Below are 24,185 nucleotides of genomic sequence, written 5' to 3' on the forward strand. Positions count from 1 at the left end.
TATTCCGAGTTCCCTGGATTTCCTGTGGGATTTTAGAATTAACTTGTTGCCTTTTACAGAGAAGCAGGCTGGCACAGGAACAGAGTTTATATTGGATATAAAAACTGAGCAGTGTTGACATCATAATGTCAAGTTTTCTCAGCCGTATGTGGAAGATAAATTCTTATATTTGGATTTTTAAAATTTTCACCAACACTGCTTTTTTTTTTTTTTTCAGAACATAAGTTGTACACTTGTGAAAATCGTTCCTGGATACTTTTTTTCTGTCCTCTCTGACTGTCTCGTTTGTTTTACCTTAACAACAGTTAATTGCAGCTGGCTCACAGGTTCAGAGGTTCAGTTTGTCATCATCAAGGTGGGAGCAGGGCAGCATCCAGGCAGGCATGGTGCAGGGAGAGCTGAGAGTTCTACATCCTCATCTGAAGGCTGCTAGCAGAATACTGTCTTCCAGGCAGCTAGAATGAGGGTCTTAAGCCCACACCCACAGTGACACCTATTCCAACGGGGCTATACTTTTTTTTTTTAAATATTCTCTGTATTTACAATTCAGGTGTTACCCCCTTTCCACCAATTCCATATCCCCTCCCCCTTCCATTCCCTACATGAAGGTGCTCCCTTTCCCAACCTCCCTCCCCTACCTCAGCATTTCCCTGCACCGGGAAAACAACCCTTCGCTAGACCAAAGTCCTCTCCTCTCACTGATGCCAGAGAATGCTATCCTCTGCTGCATATGCACCTGGGGCCATGGGTCTCTCCATGGGAACTCATTGGTTGGTGTTTTTGTCCCTGGGAACTGTGGTGGGTTTGGTTAGTTGATAATTTTGTTCTTCCCATGGGGTTGCAGACCCTTTCAGCTCCTTCAGCTCTTTCTCTAGATCCTTCATTGGGGTCCCCATGTTCAGTCTGATGGTTAGCTGCAAGCATCCTCCTCTGAATCAGTATGGCTCTGGCAGAGCCTCTGAGGAGGCATCCATATCAGATTCCTGCCAGGAAGCACTACTTGGCATCAGCAATAGTGCTTGGGTTTGGTGGCTGCATATGGGATGGATCCCCAGGTAAGGCAGTCTTTGGATGGTCTTTTATCCAATCCCTTCTCCATTTGTCCCATTATTTCTTCCCATGAATGTTTTGTTCTCCCTTCTAAGGACTTACGCATCCACCTTGTGGCCTTCCTTCTCTTTGAGCTTTATATGTTTTGTGAATTGTTTCTTGGGTATTCTGAGCTTTTTGGGCTAGTATCCACTTATCAGTGAGTGAGTGTTCTTTTGTGACCGGGTTAGCACACTCAGGATGATAGCTTCAAGTTCCATCCATTTGCCTAGGAATTTCATGAAGTCCTTGTTTTTAATAGCTGAATAACACTCCATTGTGTAAATGTACCACAATTTCTGTATCCATTCCTCTGCTGAAGGACATCTGGGTTCTTTCCAGCTTCTGGCTATTAGAAATAAGGCTGCTATGAACATGATGGAGCATGTGTCTTTGTTAGATGTTTGAGTTTCTTTTGGGTATATGACCAGGAGTAATATAGCTGGGTCTTCAGGTAGTACTATGTCCAATTTTCTGAGTAACCGCCAGACTGATTTCCAGAGTGGTTGTACCAGCTTACAACCCCACCAACAATGGAGGAGTGTTCCTCTTTCTCCACATCCTCACCAGCATCTGCTGTCACCTGAGTTTTTGATCTTAGCCATTCTGACTGGTGTGAGGTGGAATCTCAGGGTTGTTTTCATTTATATTTCCCTGATGACTAGGGATGTTGAGCATTTCTTTAGGTGTTTCTCAGCCTTGATATTCTTTAGTTGAGAATTCTTTGTTTGGCTCTGTACCCCAATTTTAAATAGGATTATTTGATTCTCTATAGTCTAACTTCTTGAGTTCTTTGTATATATTGGATACTAGCCCTCTATCAGATGTAGGATTGGTAACTCTGTCACCTAAGGGTGAGGATAATTATGGCATCATGGTTTCATATATAATTGGCATGTTTCATAGCTGGGAAATATGTCATTAAAAGTGTAATGTTCAAGCTTATAGCTGCCTGGTAGAGAGCCTGTCTAACACAAGGCCCTGAGTTTCATCCCCAGTACCAAAGGGAAAAACCAAAACCAAATGCAGCACCCTTGTGAACACCATTTTGGAAAACTTACAGTCCTTGGAGAATGAGCTGTGACAAATCCAATGTCATGTGGAGGGGTGGTAGTGGGGGAGTAGGTGCCATGGATACAAACCACTCATGATTCATGATTGCCAGGAACTTTGTGGTCAGCCTTTCTTCAGTGCCACAATTAAAGTAAGGCATTAAATTCTAAATGCCTGGAAGGCGCCCTCTCTCTTTCTCTCTCTGTCTTTCCCTCCCTGCCTTCTTTCTTTCCTTTTATTCTTTCAGAATTTTTGTGGTTGTTTTTGTTTTAAGACCAGTCTTACTTTATTTTTTCTGTCTGTCTGTCTGTCTGTCTCTTTGTGTGGGTGGTGGGGTTGATGATGCTGGGGATTAAACCCAGGGTTACAGAGTTGTGTGTATGCTACATGAGTCCTCTCCCATTGAGCTGCACCCCCAGCCCACTGATAGCATGTTTTGTCTGATTTTTACACCACAGAGAGAGCATTAAGTGGCTGAAACTCTAGAAAGGCCCCAGAGTATGGTGGGGGGGGGGCAAGTTAGAATTTCAGAGTGCATACTTGTATTTTAGTTCAAAGATAAGGGTGAAGGCTAGCCTAATTGTTGCTGTCTAGAAGAAAATTATCTTTCAAAACAGCTCAAAGTAAAATGAGCTGTCTTAGCATATATAAGGCCCAGGGATCAACCTTGTTTAGTGCCACACACACCAAAGAGGAGAAAGAGAAGGAGGAGGAGAAGGGGAAAGAGAGAAGGAGGGAGGGAGGGAGAATAAAAACTGATAGCAAGAATACAGAATTAAAAACTTGATCTCCTATCAAGTTGGTTCTTCCCAACATCTGCCCCTTTCCTAGAATATCTCCTCTTCCCTCATCAAAAACAAGAGTTCAATCCCTGGACCCCATGATAGAGAGAACTGGCTGTCACAGGTTGTCCTCTGATGCCCAAATGTGCATGGTGGCACAGGTGACCCCTCCCTACCTTCCACATATAATGTAAATAGGTAGATGTAAAGAAAATTTAATACAAATAATGGGGCACCCCTTCCTATCACTCTCTGCTTGAGCTGGTCCTCTGGCCCAGGAGTCTCGGGATGTGTAGGCTCACCCTCGGCCTCATAAAACATGGAAAGATGCAAAATATTTTTCACCTGAAATAGTTTTAAAGGCAAAGAGTATGTGGTATTTTCCAAGAGGTTTTTAGAATTTCTACTTATTCCTTTTTTGAAGGCTTTTTATCTTTTTGCATTATTTCTGAGCCAGGTGTGGTGGCTCATGTCTGTCATCCAGGCACTAGGGAAGATGAGGCAGGAGGATCTTGAGTTGTATTCAGTCTTAGCTGTGTAAGAAGACCTCGTCTCAAAACAAAGTATCTGTTTAAAAAAATATATACTAATGATATAGAAAGGAATGATCTGGGCCGGAGAGATGGCTCAGTGGTTAAGAGCAATGACTGTTCTTGAAGAGGTCCTCAGTTCAAATCCCAGCAATCACGTGGTGGCTCACAACCATCTGAAATGAGATCTGATGCCCTCTTCTGGTGCTTCTGAAGACAGTGACTGTACCCATATACATAAACTAACTAAATAAATCTTTTTTAAAAAAGAAAGAAAGGAAAGATCTGTCTCTGTATGTTGCCACTACAACCTGAGAAATATGTGCACACCATTTCCAGGGCTGCAGAGTTGGCTCAGCAGTTAAGAGCACTGCCTGCTCTTGGAAAGGACCCAGGTTGGATTCCTACATGGTGGCTCACAACCATCTCTAATTCTCAGTCCCAGGGTTTTCATGCCCTCTTCTGGCCTCCTCTGATGCTAGACACACACATGGTGCACACACATATGTGCAGACAAAATGCTTCTGCACATAAAATACATAAAATTAAAATAAATTCAGCACTGTTTTCCCTTGCTGAGAGAAATTTGCCAGCTTTTCCTTCTAAATCATTAATGTCTTTTCTTGTTTTTCCCCTTAGTACATCCCCCTGCAGACTCTGCTGAAGTTCATGATGGACATTGCCCAAGGAATGGAGTATCTGAGCAACAGGAATTTTCTTCATAGGGATTTAGCAGCTCGAAACTGCATGTAAGAACCTGGGCCATCCTGGGGAGGCAGGGTCATTAGACTTCATAGGGTGGGAAGTGACCTGATAGTAGGTTATGGAGGACATCTGGCTTGGGAGGTGGGAAGAATGTCTTGCTTTGTATGGTGTTTCTATCGCTCTGATTCTTCCTTGGAGGTTTCTGTCTCTGCGCCTCCTAGAGTCTCGCTAATACTCTAATGCGCTCTTTTATGATTAGTCTGTTTTCTCCTTGTCACTAGGCTAGGGGCACGAGGCATGATCTTTGGAGTCTTTTGCCATCAGCTAGCTTTGGACCCACAATAATATAGAAGTCAGCTAACCACAGCATAACTTGAACAACAGTAACGGAAATCCTAACGACTCTTTCCCACAGCTCTCTCCTCAAGGAGGTTAGAAAACAGTGTGTTCCTAAATTTGTGTTGTGCCACGTGACAACAGGACTTCCCTAGTCTCTAAGTCACTGCTTTGGATAAACTCACTTCCCCCCTTCCAAACTTTCTCATGCCTCTAGAAATCTCTAGAGAGTGTAGGGCAGGTGTAAGAGAAGGCCACTCTGCCCTCTGGCCACTGCTCTGCAAAGCTACTCCTGCCTCGGGCTACTGCTCTGCACTGATCTCAGTACCTTGTCCTCTGATACCGTGAATTTTTTAAAATATCTCATTAAGATGCTCTGAATAAATGTCCCTTATAGGAAACGTGAGCAACAACCTATTAAAAAGGTGCCGTTGGTACCAGTGTCCTAATCCTGATACTCTGGAAGCTGAGGCAGGAGGATTGTAAATTCCAAGTCAGCTTTGACTGTACAATGAAACCTGGTGTCACAGAATGGGAAAGGAAATCTGAAATAGAGAAAATTTTTAGAGAAAAGAACCTGCCATAATCAAATAGTCTAGGTAAATTTTAAATAGCGTTTATGTTTTGAAAATATGTAATTATATAAATATGATTCAGTGTTTAATAAAAGAATTAGTACATTATATGGAAAAGAAAAAGAAATAGTGTGTTCTAGAGTTAAATATGAGCAACCATGCCTGAGATACAGATTCAAGGGCCTCAAATGTCATATTTCAAAGTGGAAACTGTTTTCAGGTTTTTATACTAACATAACAAAGAAAATCATAAATCAGCACACTTCCAAATATATTGGTGGAAACATCAAGTAGCTGGGTCACAGCAACGTAGAGAAACTTCTGCTAATGGTCTCAGATGATGACATCCTTGGCCTTGGTTGGTCCACTAAAATAAAGCATCTGGAGCGGTTTCTTCTGATAATCACTGTATTGACACAGAGGTGGGCAGAGACTGCCAGTTGGGTGAGCTAAAGATAACTCCAGATATATTGTAGTTAGACTCTGCCCTGCGGCATTCCGTCTGGGCCTCCTCGACCCTTGAACTTCTAACCAGACAATCAGCCTGCAAGAAGGTTCAATGGGAGGTGTAGTTTCTTTCCAGGAACTTGCTTTCATATCTGCCCAACCCTTGTGATAATGTTTGGTACCTTAAATATCTAGAAGCTTTTCTGCAGCAGCCAACGTTGAATAATAAGAATTTACATGAGAACTTTAGTTTGAGTTTTCTTTCTTTACCTGCTTTGACTGAACCACCTGGTGTAAATCTGCCTTAGCTGTTCCTTGATTAACTTGCCTGTTTGTTGCGAGAAGAGGGAGTGGCCTGTATGTGTTTGTCTTAGTCAGAGATTTAACTGTAGAGTTGGCTACTCACCCTCCTCAACCACAGCCCCTCCCCCCCTTTAATTTAGTCTTTAAAACCCCAAGGGATTCGAGGGTTTGTTACTGTTTTTCAACTTTGGATACAGAGTCATGAAATTTTATTTTACTTTTAACATTTCCTTCATGTTTTTTCTACCAGGCAGGAGGACTGCCTGTCTAGTTTGTCCTGAACTAAGAATGTGGGTCTTTTGGGTTGTGCATACCTGTATTCCCAACACTCAAAAGTCAGGCAGAAGGATCCACAGTTCAGAATTTCCCTCAGCTGCACAGCAAGTTCCTGGCCAACCTGGGCTACATGAGACCCTGTCTTTAAAAAAAAAAGAAGAAGAAGAAAAAAAAAGAATCAGTTAAAATCAGACACCCACCTCTTCTCCCCTCTCCGTTCCTCTCTCCTCTCTGTCTTCTTTCTCTTCCTTTTCTTTCTTGTCTGGGACCTGTTTTGCTGGTATGGGCTATTTATTTCCCATGACTTCTCCGGTTCCTTCCTCGGACAGCTGTCCACATTAGGCAGCCATCCTTGAGCACCACCTTTCGACGAGCGCGCCCCACTTCTCCCAGACTTCACCTCCCCTTAGGCCTCCACACCACCTTGCTTGGGCCACAGGTTCAGTGCTCCTTCCAGACAGGCATACAATGACAGGATGCAGTTCATGAAAGGACCAGGGGAGCTGCTGTTCCTTCCACTCCTGCTCTGCCACGTCTCTGCCCCCCTCATCCCCCCAGCCCCTTGCCTCCAGCCACTGTGCCTGGGTGTCTTTGCAGGACCAGCCACACACAAGGCAGAGTGATGGGAATAGAGTTACATCTTCTTCCTATTATTTGCTGTGTCTTCGACCTCAAAGCAGCTTCCTACTTCAAGCTCATGCCTCATGGGTTCCATTTGTCCTCCTCCTCCTTCTTTCTCTTCTTCTTCCCATCTTCTTTTTTCTCCTTTTTTCTTTCTTCCCCTTTTCTTCTTCCTCCTTTTCCTCCCTTCCTTCCTTTTTCCTCCTTGCTTCCCCACCCCACCCCCATAAAGATGCCATGCATCCCAGGCTGGTCTTGAACTTGACAAGCAGCTATGGATGGAGGACCTTGAGCTTCTGCTCTACCTGCCTGGAGTTAGAATTGTGCACTGCTATTCCCATTTATGCCGGGGAATCCAACCAAGGGCTTTGTGTATACCAGCCAAGCATTTTACCAATGGAGTCACACCCTCAACCTCTCCCCACATCTTCTTTAGTCACATTTCATCCATTTTGGATCAAGTGCTCTGCTCCCAAGGTTGCTGAGGACCAGGATTTACCCTTCACAGGTTGCGGGATGACATGACTGTTTGCGTGGCAGACTTCGGTCTCTCCAAGAAGATTTACAGTGGTGACTATTACCGCCAAGGCCGCATCGCCAAGATGCCTGTGAAGTGGATTGCCATAGAGAGCCTGGCAGACAGAGTCTACACAAGCAAAAGTGATGTGGTATGTGGCCAGCCTTCATCTGACAGACACACTGAGAGAAACGACCAAGCCTGGTGAATGATGCTCTGATTAAACGGAGGGTTGGGAGCATGCTCAGACCGCGCTTTTATCCCATTTATTCATTATTCCCTTTGCTTTTTGTGGTTCTGGGGTTGACCTTGGAACCTCATGCATGCTTCGAGAATGCTAGCTACTTTCACAACCTCTTCTTTACTTTTAAGATTTAACTTTATTTTAATTCTGTGTAGAGGTATGTGATCTGTATGTGGATAGGCACACACACAGATGCAGATGCTCTCAGAAGTCAGAGGCATCAGACCTCCTGGTGCCTGAGCCAATCACAGATGATTGACTGTGAGCCAAAATGGATGCTGGAAACCAAACTTGGGTCTTCTTCAGGAGCAAAGTACTCTTAAGCACTGATCCATCTCTCCTTTTACTTTTTAACTTATTTTTATGTACATGAGTGTTTGGCCCACATGTATGTCTTCTGTTCACCATGATGTGCCTGGTGCCAGTGGAGGCCAGAGGAGTGTCAGATCCCTGGAACTGGAATTAGAGATGGTTGTGAGTGACCATGAACATGCGAGTGTTAGGAATTGAACCTGGGTCCTCTAGAAGATCAGTCAGTGTCTTAACCACTGAGCCATCTCTCCAGTCCTTGCTACCTTTTATTTTTGAAGCCAGGTCTATCTGTACCACCTAGAAAGCCCTTGAGCTCCCAATCCTGTTTTGGCTTCCCCAGTAGCAGGGATCACAAATGTATACCATTATACCTGGCTTTAATTTTTTTTCCGTTAATTAATTAATTTATTTATTTATTCACCTTACATAGAACCTTTAATTCAAGCAACTAGCATGCTGTGGTAAAGTGCTCACATTTGCTTTGCATATGACCGCCAGAGGTTCCCAGGTGTCTTTGCTACAAACAAATGACTTCATTCCCATAACCAAGGTGTTCACGTGAAAGTGAATGAGTAGCTTTTGGAACCCATGTGCTATATAAAAGATGCTATGTAATTGTACCTTTGATCCAAGCTTGGGGAGAGAACATCCTCTCTAGTGAGAGCAGAGCAGCGCACTAAGTAAGCAGTGTTGGTATGGGATGAGGCTCCTTCTGCCTTTAGCCAGGCTTCCCAGAACAGCTTCAGTAAGAACGGCTAACTATGAGGCTTCGGCCCCATGTAATGCTGTGTCAGGAGAACAGTGGGCCCCAGACATAATTACCAGCTTTGTGCTTCATCATCAGGGCTTTAAGGAAATGACCTTTCCCCATGAAAAAGTCCATTCAGCCTTTGTGGAAAGACTTTTGTCCTAACTTCTTGTGGCTTTGTTCTCAGTGGGCTTTTGGTGTGACCATGTGGGAAATAGCAACACGGGGAATGACTCCCTATCCCGGAGTCCAGAACCATGAGATGTACGATTACCTTCTCCACGGCCACAGGCTGAAGCAGCCCGAGGATTGCCTGGATGATCTGTAAGTGCGCGTTCCTGTGTAGCTGGGCTTCCTGCATGGGGCAACTACCTGGCTATGAAGTGACCTGGGGAACAAAGTGCTGGCTGGTGCAAGTGGGGTCTGCCAGTAGCCAAGAGAGTCTGTGCAGAGGGTGCCTCTTGCAGAAGCCTCGGGCCAGCAGACATTCAGTAAGCTCCCTGTGGCTCAACTCATTATAAAGGTCTCAGTCCCCACCAGTGGGCACAGTCAAGGCAAGGTACCAGTGTGCTTCCAAACAAGAGCATGAGCATCACTAGGAAGTAGACGGTGACGGTACATAGGTTCACTTTGTAGTATATGAGGTACCGGATCCTTCAACCTTACACACTTGAACCCAGTAATCCTTAATCCTTTTTCTCTATAACATTTCAAATGTTATATAAAAGGGCCGATCGTGCTTACTGGGAAACTTAGGAATCTGCACCAGTGCCTTTGAGGACAAACTGGCTCTGGGGATTGCTTGGGAAGTGTTCTACCAATGTAGTTGCTTATCCCTATGTCTAGAGGGTGCGGTGGTGTGGATACAAAGCGGGTCTAGAAATTGCATGTTTAAAAATGTTCCCTGGAAGATCTGTTGCTCAGCCAGCTGTGAGTTCTCCTACTTCCCACCACAAAGTATATCCGACCAACACAGCCCTTTCAGGCCTCAGTGCCACGAATCATGAGGAAGAGACCCAGGACTTGGGGTTGAGCAGCATGGGCCCTGTCCAATAATTATTCACATGTGTGACCATGGCAGCTGGCTTGACGTTTCTGTACCTCATGTCATGAGCCACATAGTATATGTTCTTCAGAGAACGGTGGTATCTTGACAAAAGCAACTGTTGAGGCAGAGGGTTTATTTTAGCTCAAAGTTCAAGGTGCTTTCCATCCTGGTAAGGAAGTCAAGACCGTAGGAGCTTGACACAGCTGGTCACATCACATCCACAATAAGGAACAGGAAGTAAGGAATTCTTGCTGCCTCTCTGCCCCCTTTCTCATACAGCCAAGGATCCCCTGCCTAGGGAATGGCCCCGCCCACGATTTAGATGCATCATCCCATATCTTTAAGGTAATCAAGATAATCTTTCACAGCCATGTTCATAGGCCTATCTCCCTGATGATAATAGATTCTGAGTTGAAAACAGTAACCATGACAGTATATTTATGTGTGTGTAGGGGTACATGTGTGTGTGGGTATGTGTCATCTGTGTTTGTTTATCTGAAGACTGGAGACTGGTTTCAAGTGTCCTCCTCAGTAGATCTCCACTTTCATTTACTGAGACAGGGTTTCTTGCTGGACCTCATGGATTTGGCTTGTCCGGTTAGCTAGCTCGCCCCTGAATATCCCCCATCTTTACATTCTGATGGCTGGAAACATAGGCCAGACACTGCCTGGCTTCTAGACGTCTGCTGAGGATCCAAATTCTGGTCCTTATGCCTCTAGGCAAGTACTTTACCAACTGGGGCATTTCCATAGCTTCACCATTAGTTCAGTCTCCCCAAGCACTTTGCTGAGCTTTGCAAGATGATATCGTCCATTGCTGTCTTTAGTGGTGACTTATACTCACTGTCTTTGGTGAGTCTCCTCCAAGGCTTGTGATATTCTCATCATATTTAACAAGAATATTATAAAAATCTAGGCCTGAGCTTGCTCTGTCATGGAACAGTATTAGGGATGCTGGTGCTATGCAAGACCCTCAGACCCATCCCAAGCTCTGTCTCTGTTGCCTCATTCAGCATACGGGGCCAGGTCACTTTGTACACAACCTCCTAGGTACATCTATGACTTAGGCTCCAAGCCAAACACAAGGAAGATTGTTTTGTTCCCAGCCACAGACTGCTTTGTGGTCAGAGATACTTGATACCAAACAGAAACAAAGGGTGCAAGTTTCTTGAAAATGTCTTAAGGCTTTGATTAAATTAGTTCTAAGGTTTCATGGTCATTTTGAAAAGGGCTGTGTTAATGAAACATTGGCTTCTGGAAATGAGGAAGCCTTGCTGTGTAGCCACACACTGCCCAGGAAGTTTTGTGGTAGCTTCTTTCTCCGATGTTCCCCCTGCACTAACCGAGACTGACATTTGCTATGGTCACTGTGGGCCTGAGCGGGTTGCAAGCTGTATTACACTGTGGTTTTTATGTTTCACTTCAAACTAAAACAAGAGACTGCTGAGCTGGTGTTGTCTGAGAACACTTTTAGCTGGGAGAGTCAGCTCCCACCCTGTAGCTGGGGACCCGAGTGGTTGTAGACAGGCAGCCATCCCCATGTTCCTGATTCCTGCATGCACTGAGATGAAAGATGTGATGTGGTCGTCAGGCTGGTAAAGCAGGCTTTAATCCCGAGTCTCCCTCATGTGGAGGCCAACAAGCAACAGCACCCCCAAAAGAAACTTCTATGCTTGTCACACAAACTCACACTCATATGCATACTCATGTCCATGTACACAACACACACACACACACATGCACACTCACATACTCTCACACACAATACACTCACACACCAACTGACATGTACAGACACAGAAATACACATTCACACTGACAGACACATACACAGATACAAACACAAACACACACACAAAACACACATACTTATACTCACAAACACACATTCTCACACACATACAGACACAGACAGACAGACAGACATACACACACAGACACACACAGACACACACACACACACACACACACACACACACACACACTGAATATTAAAAGGATGGCTTAACCTTTCATCCCATGCTAGTAATGGCTCCTGCGCTTGAAATATCTGACACTGTGAGGATCTCTATCTTGGAGCTCTTTGCTGCCTCTAAGAACTCAGGCAAGGTTCACTCCACCACCAATGGACAAACATGACTCACAACTATCAACTTATCAAATAGGTTTATATGTTAAATTCTCAATCCACAAACCCGCTACACAATAAGCTTATATCCAATGACCAAAAATACAAACTGCCCTTCTATATGAGATAAAATGACCTATAGAAACCCTTAAAATATTCATATCTACCTATCGCCAATTAGGACCACCTGGATCTAGATCCTCCTTCCCAACTCCATCTTGATTTCTCCTAGAATCTCCCTTTCTCTCTTCCTCTTCCATTTTCCTAGCCTTTTCCCTGCCTACCTCTCCACTGTCCAGTCATGTATCACCTTAACATCAACTCACATGTTTAGCCATTTTAAGATAACTGTCTGAAATGTGACAATGTCAATTGGGAATGTAGTTCAGTGGTAAGAGCTTGCCTAGCCTGCACAGAGTCATGTTTAGTCTCTGCTATTGTAAAATAAAGAGCTAAGGGAGTGAGACAAGGATACAGGGAAGGAAGGAAGGAAGGAAGGAAGGAAGGAAGGAAGGAAGGAAGGATGGAAGGAAGGACAGAGAAACAGAAAAGGACAGATATAAGTCATGGAGCCCCTTGGCCCCTGCTCTCTACTCCAAACCCCAGAGTCGCCTCTCCTCACAGTCTCAGTCCTGTCATGGAGTGACCAGATGTCAGTCTTTCTTCCTACAGCCTAGGATGCCACTTTCTGTGGGATGTTAATCAACTTCTACAGGACATCTCCCTAGCTGAGCTCTCTAAGGTCTCCCTGGCACCCTCAGAGCCTTCCCTACCAGCTGTCTGCAGTGGCCCTCCATGGTATGAAGAGCCATCCTTAACTCTCTGATATGGCGGTTTTATTGCCCGACAGGGTCCTGTTGGCCAGCAGGTACTCCTCAGCATTGAGAATTCTTCTCACTGGGTATGGTAGCACACAATTCTAATCCCAGCAGGGGCACACCAATCTCTGTGAGTATGAGATTAGCCTAGTCCATATAGTGTGTTTCAAGGCAGGAAGGACTATATACCAAGAGTCTGATTAAACAATAGAGGGCTGGAGAGATGTCTCAGCAATTAAGAGCACTGACTACTCTTCCAGGAAACCTGGGATGAATTCCCAGCACCCATATAGCTCACAACAGTCTGTAACTCCAGTTTTAAGGGCTCTGACACCCTCTTCTGGCTTATATGGGCAATGCCCGCATCCAGCACACAGACGTATTCAGGCAAAACACCTATATACCATATATATTATTGTTGTAATTATTATTAGGAAATAATCTTTAAAAGGAAAAACCCAGAATCTCCATCTTCATTTCTCATTGCTGATAACTGACAGATCACAGAAATCCAGAACTGTATTCCCATTGTGATGACATCATGGCATAAATACAATGTTCTGTGCAGAACCTTCATCTCCCTTCCCCATGGGTCCTCCTTTATTGCTTAGACAGCAACCAAAGTGGTCTCTCAAATATTATAATCAGAGCTAAGGTACCTCAGTGGTGGAGAACTTGCCTACCGTGCACACAGGCCCTGGTAACATCCTAAGTACCACAGACACATAATTACCATCATAAACTGGTCATGGATTGCTTCTGGATATCATCTTCCTGTGGTTTCCCAGCCCCTTATGATATCTTTCAAAGCCATATTTAAGATGGGCATAGTTGAGGTATGCTTATGCAGGAAGGTCAAAAGTTTGAGGCTAGCCAAGGCTATATAGCAAAGTCCTACCTTATAACACACACACACACACACAGGTTATATATTATATACAGTTACATATATAACACATCACAGTGGGCTGGAGAGATGGCTCAGAGGTTAAGAGCACTCACTGCTCTTCCAGAGATACTAAGCTCAATTGCCAGCAACCACATGGTGGCTCACAACCATCTATAATGGGATTTGATGCTTTCTTCTGGGGTATCTGAAGATAGTTACAGTGTATTTATATAGAATGAATAAATAAACAAACAAACAAATCTTTAAAAACAATTCACCCAAAGTTATATTTTCATAAAGTATTAGACATGAAAGGAAAATAAAATTCAGGATGATACTGCCACTATTCTCTATAAAGGTAAGTCTCTTATAAGGTCTCTTAGCACTTTTTTCTAAGATGTGAGGTAAGTGAAAGAGAAGCAAAGAGCCCTGCACCTCAACATAGAAATGAAAATATGTTATGTCCTTAGGAACTGAATTCCTCAAAGCCTGTGTGAGCAAACAAACACGGCTCTGTTCAAAGTTGGAGTCCTGCAGATTGACTGATATGGTGGAAACCTCCAAAACAGAACCAGGCGTTGTTTGCCCAGTCTAAGCAACTGGCTACTGAGAGTGAGTTAGAGAGACTCAAAGGAGCTCCTGAGGCTAAGATGAAACTCGGGACTGCAAGGCAGTGTCAGAGTGGAGTCCTGTGTTGAGGTCCCGTCCCTTTGTGTGTGAGTTTCCAGGTTCCAGAACCAAGTAACAGCCCTGGTAAGGGTTGCAAAAATAGATCAATGAAAGGCCATGAGAATATCTGCACAGATGAGATCTGTGTGCTGTGTATAAGGACTAATACTACAATTATCCCAAGGATCTATAGATTGTGAGAACTGCACATCTTTGTTCCTAAGAAAGCCAGTAATCAGCATGCATCAGATAATTTAGATTCCACTTGCTTTTGTGTTTTTTAAAGATTTATTTATTTATGTATTCATGTTTTGTCTGCACATCTGCACACCAAACAAGGGCATTGGATCCCATGGCACTACAGAAATACTTGTGAGCTGCCATGTTGGGGCCAGGAGTTGAACTCAGCACTTCTGGGAGAACAGCCAGTGCTCTTAACCACTGAGCCATCTCTCCAGCCCTCACCTTAGTTTTCTTATCCAGTGATATTAGTACCAATTTCCCAAAGCAGGGAAGGCTCAAAATGAAATGATGGTGTGAATCCTTCTCAGCCCAGCAATTTCTTGTTGTCGTTTCCTTCCCATGTCCCTCAATTGTAATCCTTAATGATACTAGATATGTGGATGAAGTTGCCCAGAGGAGAGGCATGTGCCCTGTAAAACTCAGCAGAAATGCCTTGAGGAGCACTTGAGTATTGGACTTTCCAGCCTTAACCTCATCCCTCTGCTTCCTGCTGCTCCTGATGAGGCCAGGGCATGGACTATAATCTACACAGAACTTTAGGGAAGCTGGGAATGGAGTGGTACACACTACCTACCAGTCCTTTAAGTACCTCTCTAGCTCTGTGTCCTCCTTGCTTAGTCCATTGGTTCAAATACTCAGAGCTCTTGGTAACAACTCAGTTTAATGGTGTAGACAGATTAGCAAGCTTGTTTGGTAAGTGTCTTAGTTTTATTGTTGTTCAGAGCCACTATAACCAAGACAGCTTATGAAAGAAAGCATTTAATTGGGGGCTTGTTTACAGTTTCAGAGATGAGTCTATGACTGTTTACAAGCATAAATCAGAGAGAGAAAGCCTGAAAGGGGTGTGAGTTTTGAAACCCCTTCTATCAAGACACCCCTTAGTCCTTCCCAAACAGTTTTACCAAATGCAGGCTAAGCATTCACATAGATGAGCCTATGGCTTTGGGGGCCCTTTGTAGCAACCATTCAGTACTACAAGTATAGCAAAAGCACTGACAGTAAAGAGTCATAGCTGTGCTCTAATAAAACTTTATTTATGAGCAGATGATTGGTTTCATTGCCAAGCCTGTATAAGAAAAGGTTGTTAAATCCATTTTATTTGAAAAAGTAGATATAATTGCCAGATGTATCTTCTATTTTTAGCAGCAGATTTTTTTTTTTTAATGTGACAAGGGGATGGAGAGATGGCTTAGTAAGTAAGAGTACTTGCTGAACAAGTATGACAACCTGGATTCAGTCCTCAGCACCCATGTGGAAAGCTTGACATGGCAGTGATGTACCTGTAGCCCCAGTGCTGTTAGGGGTAGAGACTTGAGGACTCCTGGGCTTCCTGGCCAGTCATTCTAGACAAAACAGCAAGACCCTGGTTCAGTCAGAGATTCTGTCTGAAGGAATAAAATGGACAGGAATTGAACAGTATATCAGACGCCCCCCAGCCTCTATACATGCATGCACAGTACATATTATCACACACACACACACACACACATACACACACACACAAAACACACGAAATAGATTAAAAGTTAAATAACTATTAGACCATTTGTTCCCATCCCCCACCAAAACTCATTTGTTTCCATAAAAAGTGAAGCAAATGCTGATAAAAGTGGAATGAAGTTAAGCATTAGTTGAGATGGAAGGGGTGGTTGTACTGCTTGCTCTGGGTCTGTGTCCCATAATGCTCACTTGTCTCTTATCATCAGGTATGACATCATGTACTCTTGCTGGAGTACTGATCCCTTGGACCGACCCACCTTCTCAGTGTTGAGGCTACAGCTGGAAAAGCTCTCCGAGAGTTTGCCTGATGCACAGGACAAAGAATCCATCATCTACATCAATACCCAGTTACTAGAGAGCTGTGAGGGCTTAGCCAATGGGACCTCACTTGCAGGGCTAGACATGAACATTGATCCTGACTCCATCATTGCCTCTTGCACGCCAGGCGCTGCCGTCAGTGTGGTCAAAGCAGAAGTTCACGAGAACAACCGTCATGAGGAAAGATACATCTTGAATGGGGGCAATGAGGAATGGGAAGATGTGGCCTCCACTCCATTTGCTGCAGACACATCTGGAAAAGATAGTGTCTTACCGGAGGACAGACTCACCAAAAATGGCATCTCCTGGTCTCACCATAGTACGCTACCCTTGGGGAGCTCGTCACCAGATGACCTTTTGTTTGCAGATGACTCCTCAGAAGACTCTGAAGTTCCTGTGTGAGACCAGTGGAGAGGAGGCATGACAGAACCAAGCAAATACTGCTTCATGGGATCTGATTGTCTTAGATACTTTGTTATTGCTGTGATGAAACATCATGGCCAAGGGAATCTTCAAGAGAAAGTGCTGAACTAGGTTTACAGTTTCAGAGGGATAGAGTCCATGATTGCAGAAGAAAGTTATGGTGGTAGGAACAGCTGGGTGCTCACATCTTGGATAGCAAGCAGGAGACAGAGAGCACTCTGGGAAATGGCACCAATCTTTTGAAACCTCAAAGCCTGCTCCCAGTGACAAAACTCCTTCAACAAGGCCATACCTCCTGATCCTTCCCAAACAATTCCATTAACTGAACACCAAATATTCAAATGTATGAGCTTATTGGGGCCATTCTTATTCAAACCACCACACTGGTTATACCTGATGTTTTGGAACTTGCTTTCCTTACCAAATAGAGTGTAGGCCTGACAGCACCAGGTGAAAGCTATTGAGTCAGTTTTGCAAAATGATACATAACCAAGGTCTTGAGAGATGACTTTTTATAGAGATTTCTTTTATACAGTTACCAGCAACTAAATCATGGCTCACAACCACCTGTAACTCCAGTTCTAGAGGACTGATCCTCTCTTTTGGCCTCTGAGGGTACTTGTGCACATGAGGCATACTCTCACAAAGTCGTGAATAAAAAATAAATCTGAAGATAAGTAAACCAATATAGCAAGGCTGGAAGTGTGGCTCAGCAGCTATGTGGACTGCCCTTGCATTCCATCCCAAGATCTCAAAGCAGTACAGAATAAAAATACAGGGGCTAGGGGAGATAACTCAGTGGGTCCTTGTAAGCACCAGGACATGAGTTTGATCCCCAGATCCGACGTAGCACATGGCAGCACCTGAGAAGTGATATTTGATGCTGTTCTCCACGTACACACACACACACACACACACACACACCAGCACATACATGAACATGCAAACATAAGAGAAATATAAATGAAATACATAATATATTTATTTAAAGAGAGAATATATGTATATGGCAGAAAGAGACAAGGATATTATATTTTAATAAAAGATGACTTATTCCACTGACCTTGAAGAACTCAAGATGTGTCATATCCCTCAGTGTTAACATCTGTACAGAATCAATGTTGCTTTTTAAAGCTGTTTTCTTTTCCACAGTATTAAATGTAAACATGTTTGTAAAGTGAGATGGCAGGTATGACTTCGTTTTTTACCTTCATGAGAAGCCTGGCATGCCCCCATGGGTCATGTGTGTGTGGTAAAGATGATTTATTTAATGTTCAGGGTTTTACGACTGATTGAGATGACTTCCTAATAAAATGCAAATGAGGGAGGATGTGTCCAGCATGCTTCAGATTTGGAAAGATAGCTCTTGTCAACAGCCCTGGTACCTTCCTTTGCAAAGGAATTCCCTTAATGACCGTCCCTCGCCATAGTGCCTATGCCCATTCTTACCATTGCTTTGAAGGACATAGACAAACCATCCCAGGAGTCCATAGAGGAATGGCTGGCAAGATGGCTCAGCTGCTAAAGGTACTTGTAACCAAGCCCAGTGACCCGAGTTTCATCCCCAGGACTGACATGGTGGAAAGAGGAAACCAACTAAGATGTCCTCTGACCCCCACATGGACACACATGCACAATAAATTAGTCATAAATAATTCAAAAATAGTTTATGACTGAAAAGCAAAAAAAAAAAAAAAAAAACAAAAAAAAAAGATTCAAGATTATATATGCTCTGAGAAGATGTGGGAGTGTTTGCAGAACTGTCACTCACAGGATGTGGGCGGGGCAGGTTGTAGGGTTCTGCCATTGAGGTTCCTGGCTCTGCCACCACTCTGAGTGCTTGCCTTGTTTCCAGCTCTGTATATATTCACTTCCTTTACTGTTTGTCTTTAGAATGTTTGAGTAACCACATGTTTTAGAGTTTATGCTAGTAAGTTTCACATTACAACAAAACTCTAGAAGCAATCAATGAATGAACTAACAAAGAACAAAAAAAAGAAAAAAAGAAAGAAAGAAAGAAAGAAAGAAAGAAAGAAAGAAAGAAAGGGAGAAGAGAGAAACAAAGTAAGTTTATTTAACATAAAAAAGTTTGGAGATTACGATCCTAGATAGGGCAACCCCTTGGTCCCATCTTTGATCAGATAGCAAGTGGCAAAGGTCAAAGAAACATGCCAGTGTGCACACCACCATCTAGGAAGCAGAGAGGACAGGGTACCACAATTACCTTCAGGGGTACTCTTCCAAAGGTTGAAGGACCTCCAATAGATCTCACCTCCTTTGTGTTTTGTCACTTCACAATAGCTTCACTCTGGGAACCCCTGGGGGATACTCATCTAAATAATAGGATTCTATTTCAAAGCTTCTGGACATTTAATAAGTATACAGATATTATCCACAGCGTGCCAGGCATGGTACTCATTTAGTTTCAAGGTAAGTATAATATTGTCCCTGCTCCACAGATTGGAATACTGGGGCTGTAAGAGGCTAACTGAAGGCAGTAAACAGATGCTATTCATGGAAACTCTGCTCAGGGGATTGTGGGACAGATCCAGGGCCCTTGGCACCATCAGTACTGTTTGCTTCAAACTTGAGAGTTGGCTCACCCAGGCTGCCAGCAGGCTTCAGGAATCAGAGTATACAGGGTTCAGGACTGCAGTTTCTAGTCCAGGATCCCCACCCCCAGGGTGGCTCCTCCGTCATTGTGCAAAGGTTCTGAGGAGCTTAGATAAATCTGTATCCTTATCAAATGTCAGCATCACATTTTATCAGTGAAAGGACAGAGACAATCATAGCCTATAAAGACATTGTGCTATTGGGCAAGAGAGGTGGCTCTGAAGTCATGTGCACTGACTGTTCTTGCATAGAACCTGGGTTTGGTTCCTAGCACCCACATGGAAGCTCAAAACTGCCGACAACTCCAGATCCAATAAATTTGACATTCTCTAATGGAGAGTGGACACCAGGAACATGCATGGTACATGGACAGGTAGTCAGACAAAAACCACTCATACACAAAATAAAAATAAAAATGCATAAGTATTTTTAAACTATTAACAGCCTGGAGAGATGTCTCAGTAGTTGTGAGAGCTTGCTGTTCTTGCAGGAGAACAGAGATGAATCCTCAGCACTTATATTAGGCGTCTCACAACTACCTGTTACTCCAGCTCTAGGGGGATCTAGTTCCCAGGCCTCCTGTAGCATCTCTATGCACGCACGCATACACATACACACACACAAATAAAAATAAATTTTAATAAGGGTCATGCTTTTTAAAATATTGTAAACATATACTATTGAAGATTTGTAACTAGTTTAAAAATTAATTTAATTAATTAATCTTACTTCTTTGTTTTGTTTTTCAAGACAGGCTTCTTTGTGTAAAAGCCCTGACTGTCCTAGAACTCCCTTCATAGACCAGGCTGGCCTCAAACTCACAGATATCTGCCTGCCTCTGCGTGCTGGGATTAAAGGTTTGTATCACTGTTGCAGGAAATATAAAACAATAGTAACCTTTTATCCCCCACTAGGCGGGCTCCCATGGGGCCACATGGCACTGAGGGGTATCTGTAACTTAGCAGCTCCAAGCCACCTCTAAGAATTCAGGCATGGTTCACTTCACCCACCTCTGTGTGTTGTTTTCACTCACTTTCCTCCACCACCCAATATAAACATGACTCTACAACCATTAAGTTATCAAACAGGTTTATATGTTAAATTCTCAATCCACAAACCTTCTACACAATAAGCTTACAACCAGTGGACAAAGATATAAATTGCCCTTCTATATGAGATAAGTAGACCCATAGAAACCCTTAGAAATAATCATAACAACCTCATGAATCTAGAGATGCGCCAAGAGAAACATCCAGGCCTGCTTCCATCTTCCTCCTCTCAAATCTCTGCCTCTCTCCTCCTCTTCTGCTCCTCCAGACTCTTTCCTCACCCCACTCTCCACTGTCTAATCATGTATCACCTTAACATCAACCTACACATCACCACTCCCAGATAATAAACAAAAAACCCAAGAATGTAGAGAATTTGGGCCAGTGAGATGGCTCTGTGAGCAAAGAGGCTTGCTGCCAAGTCCACCTACCTGAGTTCAATTCACAGGCCTCATAAGCCTCATGGTAGGAAGGAAGAACTGGTGCTAGGAGTTGTCCTCTGACCTCTGCACAAGGGCAGTGGCATGCAAACACACACACACACACACACACACACACACACACACACAGACATGCATGTATGCACACGGTAATCAAAAACATTGCTATAGAATTTGAAAACGGCTGGAGAAATGAGTCTGTGATTGACAACACTGGCAGCCCTCACACAGGATCTGAGGTCAGTTCTCAGCATCCATTCAGTAGCTCACAGCCATCCATAACCACAGCTCCAAGGGATCCAAAGCTCTCTCTCTCTCTCTCTGCAGTTTAAATATGTGCACAAAGACTGAAAAGGAGAAGCTATTTTAGCACACAGCCCTAATCTCTAGCTATTGTTCAAGGAGGTTTTGGCCCCGATCAAAAACCTCTCATGGTTTATGTAGTTTTTAGCTAGAATCTTTATCTGCAGGTAGCTTTTAGGTACTCCCCACACCTGAGTTACACTTTCCAAGCAATTAAGTGAATTTTGTAGAATCAAAGAACGGTGGTTACAGCAACAGTTATGTTATTGGGGCTGGCAAGAAGGCTTGCCATTAAGAGCACTGACTGCCTTTGTAGAGGACTGTAGTTGGATTCTCAGCACCGATATGGCAGCCCACAACTGTCTATAACTCCAATTCCAGAGGCTCTGACACCCTCTTCTGGCCTCCACAGGAGGTACACACATGGACATACTTAAAGGCAAAAACCCTAATACACATAAAATAAGTAAATCTTTTAAAAAATAAAAGCTATGTTTCGGATCAACTAGACAGACATAGCTTTAGTTGTCTTGAAGCAAGCAGGATTTGCTCTCTGGGCAGCTGGCAAACAGGGTCATTCCTTGAAGGAGTTTGTAAGGAAAAGGGGGTTTAATGAGCAAGGAGCCTTAATGAGTTTCAAATGATAGAGTTTCAGCAAACGTCAACTGTGATAAAGTTTGAAATACAACTTTATTTCTTTTATTTTTCTAAATTGTGCAAGCCACGCCCATTAGTAAGCCACCTGTCTTATAGTCTGATTTAGCGATCAAGGCAGACCCTTTAGCTAAAGTTCTTAATTTTATGTAACGTCATTCTCTGAGTCAGCTTGTTAATAACTTGCATTTAATCGGCATTAAATTTGTTATTACACTTTCTTTCCCCTTCATCACCATGGCTCTGCATACCTAAGCCTCCTCCCTGAGAACCTAGGGTCTATGGGGTTCTCAGCCATAGCCCTGAACATTTAAAAATGTGGAGATCCCTAACTCTTCCAACTCCCACACTGTATTTCACATTAACTATAAAGAGCCTTTCCTATTCTCTCCATGTCTGCTCAAGTGTGCTTTCGAAGTAAAAAGACAGAGAGGAAATGAGAAGAAACTATCAGGTCATTGTGTTCTGCTAGCTTGGAATGGGGCTGGGCCGCCAAGAGGAAGGGAATAAACAAACTCCAAAGACACAGCGGTCTTCAGGGTGAGACTTGCCTGGCAGATTGGCTGGAGGGAGGAATCTCCTCCTCTACCACCTTCTCTTCTTCCTCCTCTTCTTACTCCTCCTCTCCTTCCTCCTCTCCCTTCTCCTCTCCCTCTTCCTCTTCCTTCTTCTTTCCTTTCTTTCTTTTCATTGTTTGTTCTAGCTCTTTTTTTCCTTTCTTAATGAGAGATGTAAAGTCTTTGGGAAAAATAAATAAATAAAGTGCAGACCTGTGTGGCCAGAAGAAAGGGTTAGATGGAAGCTATTCATACCTGGTTTTCTTGGGCAAGACACCCATATCTTCTGTTACACTGCCCTGCATAGAAAGGTGTCATATTCAGGGTTTCTACTCCTGCACAAAACATCATGACCAAGAAACAAGTTGGGGAGAAGAGGGTTTATTCAGCTTACACTTCCATATCACTGTTCATCACCAAAGGAAGTCAGGACTGGAACTCAAGCAGGTCAGGAGACAGGAGCTGATGCAGAGGCCATAGAGGGATGTTACTTACTGGCTTGCTTCCCCTGGCTTGCTCAGCTCAGCCTGCTTTCTTATAGTCTACCAGCCCAGGGATAGCACTACCCACAATGGGCTGGGCCCTTCCCCCTGACCACTAGCTGAGAAAATGCCTTACAGCTGGATCTCATGGAGGCATTTCCTCAACTGAGGCTCTTTCCTCTGTGATAACTCCAGCTGTGTCAAGTTGACACAAAACCAGCCAGTACAGGAGGGGATGAGACAGAGTCTTTGAAAGAACTTTGTCTTCGCAATCTTGTTTGTGGTTCTTCCTAATTTGAGGTTTCATTCCCTACACAGTGGGAGACCACCAACATTTGTCATATCAGAAATGTCTTCCCTGACATATGGTCAAATTGCCTTCTAAACATCTATACTTGGGCACTGCACTTAACCTGGCTCAGAGAACATTTTGCAGTGGGCAGCAGTCAGCGCAGTGGCTTGGTACTGCTGAAAGTGACCCTTGGGTGCCCAGTCCTATATGGAACGTTGATATCAGCTACCTCAAGGCTCAGGAAACATCCCAGAAGAAGGGGTGGAAAAAATGCAAGAGTTGTGTGATTGGGGCCGGGTGGTTGTTGTGAAATGCTGTCTTTTAGACAGGGTGTGGCTACTGCACTCAGGAACTCCCAATGGTACGGTGGTTACCATGCATAGGAGCAAGTCAGTCATCATTCCAGCTCACGTGGGGAGGGGCTCACAATGTCCCACTCTTGCTGAGGAGCAGGGGTGTGCCACCTGTTAGGTTTCTCACGTTCTGATGGATGGCCTCATACTAATGCACACACAGAGCACTAACTGGACTCAAAGTGTCTTTTTTTGTTTGTCTTTAAAGGAGAGGACAAGAAGGTGGAAGAGGATGTGCTGGAGGAGTGGGAGGAAAGGGGGAGGGTATGAGGATGATATAATATATAGTAGATATATATTACATATATATGTATATGATATATATATATATATATATACATGAAGTTGTTAAAGAGTAAATGAAAAATAAATATTTTCCTTCTTATGTTAAATTGAGAGAGAAGGCAAGAGAAAGGAGGGGAGAGAGAGGGGGAGAGAGAGAGTCAGTTAGGTAGAGATTCACTATTGGGGATGTGCAGAATGAAAGATGACATTTCTCACTCCTCATCTCAAGCAAACTGTCAGGGCTGAAGCCTGCAAGTTGCTGTCTTTGCACAAATTTGGTCCAGGTTAGTCACTTATCATGTGAGCCTTGGTGTTTCTTCCCCATGTGTGGAAGCTTTACCTGCAGGATATAGAGACATGGGGTGGGACACAGGAAATGGCCAAAGCACTATCAGTGTTCTTAAAACCAAGCCCATTCTGGTTGTCCACGAAGTCAAGATGCTGTAACATCTCTGCACCAATGGCTTAAGCAAGTTGGGACTTCTGCTGACTGCATGGAAAAACAGCCAGCCCCACAGTAAACTTGCACAACAGCAGTTTCCACTTCTCCAAAGACCTTTGCTGACTTTAGAGGACAAATGGG

The 24,185-nt window shown here is 43.7% G+C and overlaps 1 protein-coding gene across 1 annotated transcript in view; it reads left to right on the forward strand.

The window, feature by feature from the left end:
- MERTK (MER proto-oncogene, tyrosine kinase) overlaps positions 1-17,671 on the forward strand; it is a 99,859-nt gene extending 82,188 nt beyond the window's left edge. The window contains exons 16-19 of the mRNA XM_080931417.1: positions 4,094-4,203; positions 7,226-7,385; positions 8,726-8,862; positions 16,040-17,671. Coding sequence (XP_080787543.1) covers positions 4,094-4,203; positions 7,226-7,385; positions 8,726-8,862; positions 16,040-16,553 — 921 coding nt within the window. The 3' untranslated portion in view covers positions 16,554-17,671. The remainder of the gene's footprint in view (positions 1-4,093; positions 4,204-7,225; positions 7,386-8,725; positions 8,863-16,039) is intronic.
- The last annotated feature ends 6,514 nt before the right edge of the window (positions 17,672-24,185 follow it).

This window comes from Micromys minutus (genome assembly GCF_963924665.1).
Source record: "Micromys minutus genome assembly, chromosome: 17".
NCBI lineage: Eukaryota > Metazoa > Chordata > Mammalia > Rodentia > Muridae > Micromys > Micromys minutus.